Here is a 15,497-nt window from a genome sequence, read left to right on the forward strand (position 1 = left end):
GTGATAGGTGGAGTTTGCTACAAAAAAAATGTGTTGAAGAATATGCAGGTTGAATTTGTGCCATTTCTGTGTCTAATAGGTATGGAATTAACCATCATCTTTTTAGTTGAATTGGAAGTGTTACCGTGACAACTAGATACAGACTGAGTTTGTATTAGTTTCTGGCATATCTATGTCAGTTTTTAAGCACTCTGACTCTGACGTCACGTGGTTCAATTGGAAATTCAATAAGACAGAAGATACATGGTGCCGTACGCTCAAGTGAAGACAAGATTGTCACTTACATGAGATATTTGTAGCCCTCAGTCCCGTTCTTAAGTAAAAGAAGTTGCAGGTTTGAAAACAAGGCTTGTGCAGGTTGTTCTGGCTTAAAGGAATTTGCAGAATCACTGAAGAGATGAACCCTGAAGCTTTAGAGTATGAGTTCTGAGGAGTTTTTTCATGTTCAAACTGCTGAAGGGATGGTGAGTAGAAGGATGCAGTTCAAGAAAGAAAGAAAAGTTATGCTATGTGAAAATCAAATGCTGCATTATTCTTCATTTTTGGGATTGTAGCCCGGGACTCTTCATTTTACCTCAAAAACCCGTGTCGAATCCTTGATATTCGGACATGGGTATGGAGTATGGACACTTGGACAATTCATTTTGATTTTTGGACCAAAACCATGCCATTTTTTCACAAAATATCTGCGTCGGACACTTGGACACGTACCCGTGCCCAATATGGGTATCTGAGTCCACGTAACATAGGCTTGAATTATGTTTACTCCAAAGAAAAACTTAGCTGGAAAGTTAACCAGTCTTACATTTCTGGAGGAAATTCCACAGTTTGTAGAACTTTAAATTCATTAAGGAATTCTGTATTGGAGAACACCAATTAACCACATGAAGTTGATGGGAAAGCTGAAACTCTGAAACTGTTGACAGATACCAGTTTGGTTTCTGAGACTTGTTGAAAATATAGGCTATGGACTATGGTTACAGATACCAGTTTGGTTTCTGAAAAGTATATTCTGAAATTTTTAACCTTCTTCTTTGTTATTTTCACAATTGTTTCTCCTTCTGGTTGTATATCGAAGCAGTGAACTGGACCCGCTCTCATCTTCAATGAACTACAATCGAGGTTTTCTTCAGAAAAGACGGCGAAAGATCTTGGAAGCCTGATAGTTACAGCAAAAGTATGATCCTGATGTATTCAGGTAACACCCATAGTTGATGTTAAACAGTTCGATTTGGCAAAACTCCTATCCTTATTTTTTCTTAAGAAGCATCCAAGAAGAGGATGTTTGATTCCATTTGGTTGGACTCTGTTCTCTTTGCCTTATTCTTATTGTTTATCAGATGAGACTAGAGAAAGCAAAAAATACTCATAGAATAGTCCAGATCATAAACTAGAAAAATCAGACCAGACTAGGTGAAGAGAAGAAAGCCCTTGATTGTCTTTAGCTTTAGTTATTCTCCCTTTGGTATATAGTTGTGTGATTCTATTTCATTATGTGCTTTCAACATATACATATAAAATTGGCTTGTAAATTGTGATCATTGAAATTTGTATTAAGGATACATAGCTAGGTTAAAGACTTATTGAGTATGAGTATGTAATACCTCATAATTTGAGCATGCTCATCTTTATCAATTATCAATGACCCAATTGCTACAATGATCATTGTATATGCACCACATCTTGTGATTTAGTTGATTAGATAGGATTTGCAACGATTTATCAGTTTGGTATTTTTAGAGATGGTCAATGTGCTCCAAAGTCCGAACCAGTTTGGATAAGTATGGGAGAATCACTGTCCGTTAGAGAATCTTTAAGATTTGCAATGATTTATCAATTTGATATTTTTAGAGATGGTCAATATACTCCAAAGTCCGAGCCAGTTTTGACAAGTAAGGGAGAATCACTGTCCGTTAGAGAATCTTCACATTTCACGAAATTGAATCTGATTGATAAAAAAAAAAACTCGATTAAATAAGGAACTATCACTAGACCGAGCAAATTAGGCTTGGAATTCGTCCGATTAACGTTCCAAATTTATCTCAAATTCAAGACAGTTCATTCATTCTAAACCTACTTAAATCAACTCAAACTCGATACACTCTCGCACCCTTACGTTTTTGTTTTTGTAAAGGAAAAATACGCAAAAATTAAGATAATAACTTATATAATTCCGTTGACGTCACCAACTCACCACCACCATCACCACCACAGAAAACCTCATCATCAGAAATGGATATGAATCATATGATCATCTCACCACATGATGGATAATTAGCACACGTAGGGGGCCTAAATCTATAATACATTCACCATTATTAAAAATAAAAATAAAAACAAAATAAAATAAGCGGTCTAAAATCTCCCACGTAAGACTAACAACAAAATCAACCATAATAACTACTACAACGACTACGCATAATATAATCCATACATAAATAATTTTATACATCGTAATTAGCTTTTCCATCTAATCAAAATGCTATCCGCTATCTTTAATTCTTTAGTTAAATATCGCGTTTTTTGTTTCTTTAGTTCACACAGTTTGACTGTCGACGCTATTTATATAATCTATTTTGATTATCAGTTGCGGCTTATACTTAAGAAAAAAAAATAGTTATGCGATGTCTTGTTAATACCATCTCATTGTATAGATTTATAATATCTTCTTTTTATATTTTTTACATATTAATTAGGCTTCATTCGGTTCGATTTATTTTGTCTGCATTTATGTTATCTAAATTTATCCGTACTTGTCTTAACTTATCTTAATTTATCTTAACTTATTTTATCTGAAAGAGATTTATTTTGTTAGAAATAAATGTACTTGTGAGTGAAAATATATGGAAAAAGTTTATTTTACTGAACTTATCTAAACTTATTGAACATAGCCTTAGTATGTCATCAAAAAAAGAACGGAAGAATTCCCTCGTAAAATATAAAAAAGTCGACGAATAAGTTAAACGGAACAGAGGGCGTGTTCGGCGGTAGAGTTTGAGGTGGCGGGTATCGTTTTGTAAGTGTTTGGTAAAGTAGCGATTTAGGTAGCGGTTAAGGTAGCGGTTGGGTAGCTTTTGTCAAACGTTAAAATTAGTAGCGTTTAAAGTAGTGGGTAGCGTTTGACAAATTTATAATAAAATTTTAAATAATATTCTTGCTTTTATTTTATTTTATAATATCAACCGCTACTTTTACCGAACATTTATATTAGTTTCCCGCTACTTTGACAGCTAACCGTTACCCGCTACTATTCATTGGTTACTCGCTACTTTAAGCGCTGACCGCTACTCAACCGCTGACCGCTACCCGCTATCGCTAATTTTACCGAACAGGGCCACAACCTTGATGTGTCAAATATAAAAAAAAAGAAAAAAGGATGAATAGTTAAATACGCCCAAATACAAAAACGTAAATTAAAAAAATCGTAACATTTACCATAACATCCCACTATTCCACCATCACCATCATTATCAACGTGTACTCATTTTCGTTTTCTTTTCTCCATTATTTATTTCATTTATTTATTTATTTAATTAATTGCATTCTTTGTTTTCAGTGTTAACTCACTTAAATTTATGCTATTTTTGAGGTTACCTTTTTCGCAGAATTCTTTTTGTCCTTCCCAAAATATATAAAAATTGTCTGAAATTTTCAATTTTGGATAAACCAATAATCCAATTTCAGGAATAAATGGCGGCGAATCCGAAACCGTTGCAATCGCGGCCGTACGAAGGGGAGGAGGTTCCGATTCCGGTTGACGGAGAAGATTCCGGCGAATCAGACGGCGATGATTCGATGGATGACGACGGCGTTGATGAAGATCAGACGAGGATAGAGAGTGGAGGTGTGGGTCCCAGTAGTAGTAGGAGGACTAACGAGCTCACCTTGTCTTTCGAAGGGGAGGTCTTTGTGTTCCCTGCTATCACCCCTGAAAAGGTCAGTACAGTACACTTCCCAATTTATTTATTTTTTTAAGTATAATTTTATATAGTTTTTGTTATTTATGATTTTAGTATAAAAAAGCATCATATAGTTATATTGCTGTAAAATTTATTAAAAATTTTGATAATCTTAGTAGTTCGAGCAATTATAATTTCACATTTTAAGTGTTTGGAAGTTGAAATCAAAGGTTGATGACAAGACATTGATTTGGTACAATGTGAGGTTTTTGTGGTGGTTTTTAGCTAATTGACGAAGTTTGTTTAAAGTGATTAGGGATAATTTTTGAGGTTAATGATTTTGCTCATTTTTAGCATTTCATTTATACAATGTTTAAAAGGGTTGATACAATTTACCAAAAAAGAAAGAAAAATGATAAAGGGTTGATACAATTTACCAAAGAAGAAAGAAAAATGAAAAAGGGTTGATACAATTTACCAAAGAAGAAAGAAAAATGAAAAAGGGTTGATACAATTTACCAAAAAAGAAAGAAAAATGACAAAGGGTTGATACAAATGCTAAATTTTGGAGTGCTAAAATTTCCTCTGTTTTGTACTACTATAATGTAGAAATTACTCTATGATTTGAGGCACCCTAAGTGTTAGTACGAACTACAGTACCAAATATTTTAATATAGCTAGGTATTATGAAATGTAAACTTCATTTGTACTTTATGGTGCAATGGTTTGTTTTGTTTAGTTAAGTTTGTCTTGTGTGATTTTTGCAATTATGTACGACTCTTCAGATATTAAGAGGTCATTTTGTATGTGGTGCGAAATGTTGGAACTTGTTAATTGTTGAAATTGTGCGCGTACAATGTATGTTTGGTGGAATGTGAATCTGTATGTATAATTATCCTTGATAAGCAATAATTAATATACAAACAATGTGTTGTTGACTTGCAAAATATTAGTATATATTGAGGGATTCCTTTCTTTCTCGTTTTCTATATGTGTTCAGTGTGATGAGTGATATACAGTGCCCAAGTAGTTCTTAGAAATCCTTGTTATTGTTCGGTAGTGATTTTAACATAATCAATGTTATTGTTGTTACTGATTTCAATATGTGCTAGTATGTGTTATCGACTCTCATTCTTATTGATGTTACTTGCATATGGTATGCTGTATTTAAAATATTTTTGATATTAAGTTTGTGTGAGACAGAAGCATGTCTTATTGGAGTTTCAAACTACAGGTTCAAGCAGTGCTCTTACTCCTTGGGGAACGTGATTTTCACGCTGGAGTTCCAACAGCCGAGGTTTCTTGTGGGCAAGATAATCGGGTAATAGTTGCAAAATAAACAAAATAAATATATTTGTATATGTTGCCTTTATGGATGTTTTGAGCTGATTCTGTAATTAATTTGTAGGTCACTGGAAGCCCTGCAAGGAAATCCATTATTTCCCACCGGGTAGCTTCCTTAGTTAGGTTTCGGGAGAAAAGAAAAGAGAGATGTTTTGATAACAAAATCAGGTATACAATACGAAAGGAGGTTGCTGAAAGGTGATTTTTTTTCTTCTAAGTTCCTTTTCCATTCTCATATTTTGATGATTCTATCAGTCAGTTTCCCAGATTGTTACGGCTACTTGTTGCTATAGAGGTTCTATTTTTCTCTGTGCTATTGTGCTGTAGAGGCTGTAGGCAAAAGCTTATGAACTCATTAGTAGTTTTCACACCCTTAAAAACATATATTAGCTTGTACTTTTGGCATAGGGAACTTAGGATTTGAAGTGCAGCAAATAGTTTGAATGGGTGTGTTTGGGTGATCCTACCCTTGATGCTTTAGGCAATTTTTAGCCAACATAACACCAGAAGTACATGCAAAATCATATTCTTTATGTGAAGAAATAAGGCAAAGACATAGGCTGTTGGCTACTTCCTCAAAAGATCTATCTGTTTTTCTTTAGCGGTTATCTCATGAGACTTTAGAGGGAACTACAGTATCTCTGAATCTCTGATATTGTAATAAATGCTATCAGATTCACAGTAAGAACTAGTACAGTCTTGCTTCTGTTTTAGTGATGCAAAATTGGATGAGAAATAAGGGTAAAATCAGAGGAAATGATTACTTGAATGTTTGATACGAAGTATAAGCTTACAGAAGCCCTATATTAGAATTGAACCCGAACTTTAATATCACTTACAAGTGCTTTGTGTAAATGCACCCATGAGAAATCTTGAAACCAGTATTCTGCTATTAAATTTTTATCCTGCTCTGAGCTGCTTACTTTTATCAACTCAAGAGATTGCTTTTTAAAACTAGGGGTTCTTTGCTTTTTTTTTTCCTAGGATGCACCGGAAGAATGGCCAATTCGCATCGTTGAGAGAAGATTCAGCATCATCCAATTTGGAAGCTAAGAAGAATTTACTGGTTGGTGCTGCTTTGGGGCCGGAAACTGTGTGAGTCCATGTTAATTTGATGGTAGCTAAGTATCTGAATTCCTGTCTTTTTCCTTTCTAATTTCCTCGATGATTTTTCAGTTTACACAAGTGCCAGCATTGTGGTGTTAGTGAAAATGATACACCAGCAATGCGACGTGGACCATCTGGTCCAAGGACCTTATGTAATGCTTGCGGACTGATGTGGGCCAACAAGGTGTGAACTCATAGTATAGTATTCAAAATTTTAATGAATTAAACTACATGTTTATTGCTTTAATATGATCATATGTGCATTAAGTTTTGCGTTATGGTTTATAATTGTGCTCATGTAAGAAAGAAGAAATTCATCTGTGTTATGCCTGTGTATAATGGTACCAGCAAGTTTTTCATGCCAAGTTTTTGTTTAGGGTAATACTCTGAAGTACAATATTTTTTTTGCTCTTAGTTTTACTGAATGACACGAAAACGCGTGTTCATAAGGCATTGAAGATCATGGAAGTTATAGTGTATTAGTGTTGCAGAAGTTCATAATTTTTTTATGCTGCTTACTGGACATTGTCAAGAATAACATACAATGATGAAGGATTACCTTTCTGATTAGGTACGACCACAGGATGTATTGCAGATTTGTAGCTGACAATGTAGATAAAACTGGAGGAAAATTGTATTAATTAATAAAACCAAATTCATTAAGATAGCAGTGATGTCGAGCACTTGCATTAAGGTTCTGAGCTATATATAGAGATGACCCTGCAAGTTTATTTTTGTAAATCTTAATACACAACTTTGCCTCTACTGGGGTTATGAGCTGAATTCTGCTGTTCCTGGTCAGACAATATGTGAATTTTGTATGACATACTCTCCTCACATCAAGGACTTATTGGTACTTCAGAGTTGACAATCCATCGAGAGCTTAGACATAGCAAATACTTCGTATATGTTAGTTGAGGATAATTTCTTACTTGTATATTCTTGTTGAAGTGTGGGTTTCTTGCTCATTTAGCTGCTAATATGTGTAGGGAACACTGAGAAATTTAAGTAAAGGAAGAAGAAATTTCATATTGGATCAAGCTGAACCTGTAAGTACCCTTGAGCTATCTTGCATTTCGGACAAATGAATTAGACCTCTTTTTCTAACCATTTTCTCCGTTTGCCACGCATGCCCTAATGAGCCCATGTTAAAAATTCTTCTTGTCGTGACTTCAAATCATTTTGCCTTTATTCTCCTTTTAGTGGACAGATTAGAGATTATTTTTCAACTTTCCTCTACTATTATTTCTTGTTAAGTAGTTGTAATTCATTGGTCCTGCAATCAGGATTCAAGAGTCTCTAAAAGAAACAGCCTTTCTGCAAACACAAGAATTTCATTGCTGTCGTGTTTATTTGCTCATAAATCCTTCTAGGTGGTAGCCATCTTGGTTGAACTGCATTAGATACATACATGCGAAAGGGCACAACATAATGTGTTCTACATGATTAATTTATATTTAATAAAAGTATATATTACTACATATTTGAATTTTCTGTTATCTTGTATTATTTTTCCAATTTTTGTATTGTTCACTATTTTAAATAAAGTTTGATGTAATCCAATCAAAATGTAATACTTGTATACTGGTGATGAGGAGAGGGTTATACTAATTTCTAAGGAGGATTAAGTCCTATGATGATAAAAATAAACCTTTTGTTTTACTTTTGTTAATTGTTCGGGTCGTTGATGACCTATTTGGCTATTTTCCCTCTTTTCCCTGATTTTACAAATTTTTTGTCGAAATTCTGGTCTTTGTTACAAAGTCCTAGAGGCAACATGATGCTTTTAACAGAGACTTCGTTTCACCTTTACGAACTGAACTTTGTTGAACATACTAATACCTTATCTGAACTTAATTGAAGTCAACTTATTGTGTTCCTTCTAAATTGTGACTTGAGCTTAGTTTCCTTTCTGTATTTACGTGAACTCACTAGCAATGAAATCATGAAACAGCTTATTTTTTGAAGGTTAAAAGAACAAGATCTAAGTGTCTAATTAGCTTCACTTTTAACTGCAGGGAACCCCGGTTGATAGTAAACCTTCCATTGTTGAAGAAAATTCACTTGCCAACCCGAGTAAGCTTGTATGTTTCTCTATGCGACTTGTACAGGATGGATAATGGTTTCTTTCCTTATGTGACTCATTTTTACATGTAGAGAACGCCAAAAGGTGATTCCGGTGCTGTAACCATAGCCTATATCAATTCCTTAGTCAAACCCCATAAGGAGGTAATTGATCCCTATGAATTAATCTACATTTGTGCGTGCTTATTGCTTTATATCTGTCCAATTTGCCTCAATCTGTTTGCATACAATCATGCGATGCATTACTTTGGATATTGCGCTAATTTATAGCTTGACATCATCCAGAATTCTCATGGAATAGAAGACGATACTAGCATGCTAACGGAGATAGCTGTGGATTCGTCAGGAAACTTTGACAAAGATGTACTGTATAACTGTATCCTTCAATATCCTTTTAGCTCGAGCAATTCTGGATTTTAACTTTGGCATTCTTGAGTAACTTGCACTTGGTGATTATTTGTTACCAACATAAGTTGGTGGAGAATTCACCTTGTGACTTAGAGGTCACAGGGTCGAGCTCCATTAGCTGCAAAAATGCTTGGGAGTTGGGAGTGGCTCAAGCTGAAGATGGCCGTGGGTCGGGCCGGCACGAGCACAAAGTTGTGGGCTGGGCCTGGGCCGCATTTTTTGGAAAAAGCACGACACGACAAAACACCCTAAATTTAGTAAAAAATAGACTTAGACACGACAGTCTGTGGGCCTGACCCTGTTTTGAACTTTTCTGCCCGGCCCGGTCCGGTCCGATGGAGAGTGGGTCTGGCATGGTCCCGCCCCGAAGCCAATCTGGCCCGACCCACAACCATCTTTAGCTCAAGCTTGACCTGTGTAGCTGAGCTAGCTAACATGTGATAGGTTCAGTAGGGTCTTTCTTCTTACCTAATTATATAAAAACTTAATGATTGTTTACTCATATTTTAAGCGAACATCTGCAGGATACTCTGGCTGAGCTTGATAATAGTTCCGAGACAGACGTGGATATTCCCACCAACAGTGATTAGTAGACATGCATCAAATACTCGTAAAACAGTAGGTAGTCGTAATTGATTATAGTTTGGAGTGATAGAAATCTTTGTAGACCCGATGAGCATGATTTATCTCGATTGACACGTGATTATATTTGTGTTCTTAACAGGTACACATTATTATTACCTCAAAAAATGAGAATGAACTTGAAATCTAGTGTGGAACATCAGGGATTCAAGGGCATCTGCTGATGCTACTTGCAATGTCAATCGACTAGCCTCGATTTTTTAATGTTTGGTTAGCATTAGCTTATTGGAGTGATTGCTTCTATATATATCTGAACTACAGGTCTCCTGAATTACAGGAGTTGTAACTTTATATTGTAGATAATGTTTGTATTATGAGATCAGAAAACCAGTAACGCAGTTTGTATTGTGCTCGGTTTTCTGGAAATACTGGTATATGATAATAATAATAGTAATAATTTTAAGGTTAAATTTCAGAGTGGGATTTCCTTATATGCAGATTGTGTGTTCTTAGATTCCCTTGCAATATGTTGCCTGATGAAGCTTGCAGTGTTTTTCAGATCCAAAATCAGACAGAATCGACTGTTAAGAATTACCAAAATTTATCAGAATTAGTGGCACTTTGTGGTATCCTCCACAGTCCGTCCCAATCCCGGATGAAGGAGGAGGATCGCGGTAGGTCTGTGGCGGCCAGAGTAAAACATAGTCACGTCTTAGGGACATGAACCGAAATTTGAACGGTTCATGTAGGCGACCCAAATCATTCTGGAACTAAGGCTTGGAAGAAGAAGAAGGAGGTTGTGTTTCGTAAGCACTTGCATTTTCGGCTAATCTCAGTAAGCATTCAACTACCTATACTTTTGAGTACTTATCCCCTGTTCTTTAGAGCTGAGCTGAACTGAACTGTCAGATAAGTCCTGAAACTGCAATGAAGCCAAAAGAAATATGGCATAATTTTCACTAGTTCTATATGCAGAGGATGCGTGTAAAAAGTAATACATCATAACCCCTAATACAATCTAATTCGAGTACTTTATTTTAACTAGTTCTATATACAGAGGATTCGTGTGAAAACTGAAAAGTAATACATTATAACCTCGAATCCAATCGAAGAAAGTGATACATTTACATATCTTTCTGACAAATCTGAAGCATGAACAACACAACTGTTATTTGTTATACCTTTAAACCCAGGACTGAAATTCACAGATAAATTCCTAAGAATATGATCATTCTCAAACAAAATTCTTGGGATTTCTTGGAGAAACCTCGGTTTCTTCATTCGCAAAATCTCCTCTTTCGAGCACCCAATCTTCGATCATGACCTGAGAATTCACAGGCTGATCAGTAGGCACAAAATGTCCTGCACCCAAAACTACAGCAAGAGTCAAACTCCCCCATTTCTGCACATAACCAGCAACTTCCCCTTTAACTTTCCACACTTTCCTTTCTTGATCCTCAAACTTGTCAATCCCTTCCCACTTAAGCTTCTTCATCCAAGCTTCAACCGAAACCACCCCGTCTCTGAGGTCCCTTTGCCCCTGATATAATAATAACAATAACAGTATTTATACAAACGATGACAATATATATAGCAGCACTTTTACCTATTCATTTCAGTGGTCCCTTACTTTTTTTTTCCATTTCATTTCATTTTTTTTTTCACTGGTCGACAACGATTAATCATACCTGATATAACAACACTTTGCTCTTCTTCTGCAACAAAAATTCCACCATAAACTTAACACTCTTCATCACATCTTCGTGTAAAACCTCGCTCACTGCATCGCTACATTCCTCCCAAATGATTGTTCTATTCACTTTTAACACTGCTTTCACCTCTGGATTACTCAAGAATCTCTCTACTAAGTAGGACTCATAGGGTGTTTTCCTTGTCATGTCATACAAAGTAGCCAAACCTGTCATTTTTTTAGCTCATTCAGTACTGCATTCCTAGAACACAAATTCTTATTTACAAGTGTTGTACAATAAATGTTGTACACTGGAGTAAAAGTTAACTCAAAATGCTTAAAAGTTACACTTTTATTTCCTCAGTTTCTTAAATTTTACACCATGTTGACTTTACGCGTACCAATACACCATGTTGACTCGTTATTTCTTGAATTATGCATAAGTAAAAATTATAAAAATTTAATATCGATATGAATCTAATAAGATCCTACTCCCTCCGTCCCGGAATACTTGACCTGTTTTCCTTATCGGGCCGTCCCTTAATACTTGACCTGTTTCTAAAAATGGAAAGATTCTAACAATATTATATCATTTCTCACTCCACCCCTATTAACCCACCTACCCCCTACTCCATACAAAAAATAATTAAAAATTCAACCCCTACTCTCCCCCAACCCCACCCCTTTACACATTTTCCACTAACTACATTAAAATAATACCCCACTATCAACTACTACCTATTAAATTAAATAAGTCAATTCAAGTCCCTTAAACTCTGTGCCGGTCAAACCGGGTCGAGTATTCCGGGACAGAGGGAGTACATGATTACATATTTTTTTACATATATATTAGAAAAGATGGTCAAAGATATAACGTGAAAAGTGTAAAAGTCAACATGTTTCGATATTTGTGGAACGGAGGAAGTATATGTAAAAATTATCTATTTTTTGTGATAATTTTTTTTTAATAAAATTATTTATTCAAAAACCACCAATAATTTATAAAATTAATCATTTAACTCTTTTAAATGTTTATCTATCAATTTTATGTTTTATAGTAGTAATATAAAAGTTAATAAAAATGTATTAAAAGTTACAAATATCAGGTAAAAGTTACAATATCTGGATAGAAGTTACAAAGTAGCCAAATGTATTAATTTTTTTTTTTTTACATATATTAGAAAAGATGGTCAAATATACAACATGAATAGTGTAAAAGCCAACATAGTTCGATATTTGTGGAACGGAGGAAGTATATGTAAAAATTGTCTATTATTTTATGATAAAATTTTTCTTTTAATAAAATTATTTATTCAAAATCATCAATAATTTATAAAATTAATCATTTAACTCTTTCAATGTTTATCTATCGTCAATAATTTATTAAGATTTAGGTAAAAGTTAAAAAAAACTGAGTAAAAGTTACAAAGTACCCAAACCTGTCATCTTTTGTAGCTCATTCAGTAGTGCATTCCTAGAATCAGTTGCCTCACTCCACTTCTCCTCCTTAACTAACTTAACTACCTCCCTTTGAGCTTCCTCCAACTTCCTTCTCTGTTTTTCATTCACTAACCCACTATAGTAAGCATTCAACCCATGGGTCATCACTTGGGTTATCGGGTCAGTTAACCCATTCCCAATTGCAACCCCACCTAAATTAACCCGATCAGATTCTTGGACCTCACTGTTTCTCCTTATTATGTAATACCCAATTGCTGGACCATACTTCCCTGCATAACTTTCACCCGTGATGTAAACGGGTCGGGTTCCAAATAGAGCTGGCAATGGGTTGGGTTGGGTCGAAATCAGGTCGACCCATTTATAAACGGGTTGAGATTTTCCCAACCCAACCCGACCTGTTTAATTAAACGGGTTGAGATTTTCAACCCAACCCAACCCAACTATAAACGGGTTGACCTGAAGTTGACCCGCTTAATTTTTTTTCCCACTTTTAAGTGTAAATTGATTTGACTATAGAATTGCGAGGTGATTTTGTTATGGCATATCTCATAGCAAAAAGTAATACTCCAATATGTATTTGACATGAATCAAAACGTCAAATAATTATTCAATGTTGAAGAGAAAATGAGAAATAAAATCTTTCAAATCACATTCTACAGATCTATATTACATACTTGCTTGAACTTAAACGGGTTAGGCGGGTTGTTTTCGGGTTGAAAATTTCAACCTGACCCAACCCATTTAATTAAACGGGTTGGGTTGGGTTGACCCATTTAATTAAACGGGTTGAAAATCTTGACCCAACCTTTTATTATTGGGTTGGGTTCGGGTTGGGTTGGTGGGTTGGGTCAAATTTTGCCAGCTCTAGTTCCAAACAATGGTTTATCCAATGCAATAAATGACTTAATGGCCAAGAAAAGGTGTTTGGCTACACCATGTTGATCTCTTGGAATCTCATTTTGTGAAGCAGCAATGCTGAACCCGGTTCCAATTGGATTATCCAAAAACAAAAGCCCGAAAACCCGGTTCCATGATCCATGGTTTTTCTCTAGCTCAAGTTTATGGTTAACCCGGTACGGGCCGAGTTCGTAGAAGTTACCCACCATGGAAGAACATCCAGGACCTCCTTGGAGCCATATTAGAAGTGGGGTTTTTGAGAGGGGTGAAATAATGGGTTGTTGGGCTTCATAGTAAGTGTAGTAAATTGAGGATTTGGAAGTTGAGTTTACAATCAAGTAACCCGATTTAGTGGGTCTTGATTCGGGTGGAAATGGAGTTGATGATGAAATGATTGTAGGAGTGAGGTTGAGGAGAAGGATACATAATGAGAAGATGAGTGTTTTCATTGAGTTGTATTGGAGATGATATGGTTGTATGATTGGTGATGATTTGAGGATAATGATAGTATAAAGTACTAAAGCATCTTCAAAAGGTTATTGCCCCCACAATTTATTATACACTAGCATAACTTTTATCCAGCTTTTTATAACTTTTTTCTGATTTTGTAATTTTTAATATGCTTTTCTTACTTTTTACTTCCTCTGTTCTTATTTACATGACACAATTGGGTTTTTGAAACTATTCATACAAGCTCGTTTGACTTCGTTTTGTGATTTATATAAATAAGAAAAATATAGTCATGAGGGGTTTTATTAGATTCGTCTCAATAAATATTTTTTAAATATCAACTTTTTATAATTTTTTCCTATCCATAATAGAAGATATTAATGTTTGAAATCGTGTATCGATAAACATGCCTAAATAATTGTGTCATTTAAAAAAGAACAGATGAAGTATATTAAGGGAAAAAGTTGATGGATAAATATTTTAAAGGGTTAAATAGTTACCTTTATACATTAGTTGTGAGTTTGAAAAAAATAATTTTTATTAAAATGAAAAGTTTATCACAAAAAATAGATAACGAGTAACTTTTATTCCCTGGTGTAGAGTGAGCTTCAAAGAGTCAAAGGGGTAAGAGCACTAATGGTGTAGACAAGATTCAATCCCAAATGTTGGGTACCACGCCTTTAAGATTCTACCAACTAAACTAGTTGACATCCACGACTTTCAGCGTTATGAACTATTGAAAAGTCTGTAAAAAAACAATATTGTTGAAGTACATGCTTCCGGGTGCACTGCTTAATTATTTGTGTTACGCTCGCCTTCATTTACGATTATTTAGTTGGATACAGAGTATAGAAAGTTATACGGGGTATTTTTCGTGAATTTACAAAAGTCTATAGTTGAATATGGTTTAAAATTCACTTGGCATGCATTCTAGTCACCTTAAATTAATAACTTTAAAGGAGATAAGTTCATGGTCAATATGATAAGATGAATGCAACTCAGGTGAACCAAACATTACCTTAATTGACACTAATACACAATTTTATGTTTGTCAAATGACTTTCTAATAATGGGAGGAGAAATTTGAACATGCAACATATCGTACGCAAATCATCACTCTTAACCGCTAGGCCAAGACATCATTGACATCCTAAGGAATTGTAGTTACTAAGTACTTCTATATTACTAGTGGCTAGCTGCCTAAGTATTCAATTTCTCATTTAGTTTAAATATAATGGCTCAATAACGAAAGAAATATGATTGATGACAAGGTTTAACTATAGTGGCGATAGTTACTTAGTGGAATTCAACAAAGAGCACCTTTGAGAAAATAAATATTGCAAAGTGTAGTATCACAAGAAATTCCTAATTTGTTCAATTTGTACTCCTTTCAATTCTGATAATGTTTTGAGGACTCAACTTTAATAATATGGTGGGCCAGTTTAAGTTTGTCAAAATTGCTAATTTCATTTTAAAATTACTTGCAAGTCCACAACCAAACTCTTCAACAAGGAAGAAGGACGAGATTGTAACATCCACCATCAATAACTAAATTCAAGTCCACAACCAAACTC

At 34.9% G+C, this 15,497-nt stretch overlaps 2 protein-coding genes across 9 annotated transcripts; one reads left to right on the forward strand and one right to left on the reverse strand.

Annotated features, from left to right (window-relative positions):
• Positions 1–3,469: 3,469 nt before the first annotated feature.
• Positions 3,470–9,922, forward strand: LOC110793706 (GATA transcription factor 19). 8 transcript variants are annotated; one of them, XR_008928541.1, is made up of 11 exons: positions 3,471–3,936; positions 5,134–5,220; positions 5,308–5,441; positions 6,228–6,338; positions 6,420–6,534; positions 7,340–7,399; positions 8,369–8,434; positions 8,508–8,579; positions 8,721–8,811; positions 9,368–9,468; positions 9,568–9,922. XR_008928541.1 is itself a non-coding variant. In XM_021998769.2 (11 exons), exons 1-10 carry the CDS (start codon positions 3,691–3,693, stop codon positions 9,431–9,433), a joined length of 1,005 nt encoding a protein of 334 aa, XP_021854461.1. In that variant the 5' UTR covers positions 3,471–3,690; the 3' UTR covers positions 9,434–9,461; positions 9,568–9,922. The 8 variants fall into 8 exon arrangements, 5 of the variants coding, with proteins under 5 accessions (XP_056693894.1, XP_021854461.1, XP_056693893.1 ...); XR_008928540.1 differs by having other exon boundaries at positions 9,368–9,465; XR_008928539.1 differs by having other exon boundaries at positions 9,368–9,461.
• A 482-nt stretch (positions 9,923–10,404) lies between these two features.
• On the reverse strand, positions 10,405–13,974 carry LOC110793625 (serine carboxypeptidase-like 50). The gene is made up of 4 exons (XM_021998549.2): positions 13,444–13,974; positions 12,555–12,880; positions 11,114–11,343; positions 10,405–10,965 (listed from the first exon to the last, which is right to left on the reverse strand). Exons 1-4 carry the CDS (start codon positions 13,920–13,922, stop codon positions 10,660–10,662), a joined length of 1,341 nt encoding a protein of 446 aa, XP_021854241.1. The 5' UTR covers positions 13,923–13,974; the 3' UTR covers positions 10,405–10,659.
• Positions 13,975–15,497: the final 1,523 nt, after the last annotated feature.

The sequence above is a fragment of the Spinacia oleracea genome, chromosome 2 (assembly GCF_020520425.1).
Source record: "Spinacia oleracea cultivar Varoflay chromosome 2, BTI_SOV_V1, whole genome shotgun sequence".
Classification (NCBI taxonomy): Eukaryota; Viridiplantae; Streptophyta; class Magnoliopsida; order Caryophyllales; family Amaranthaceae; genus Spinacia; species Spinacia oleracea.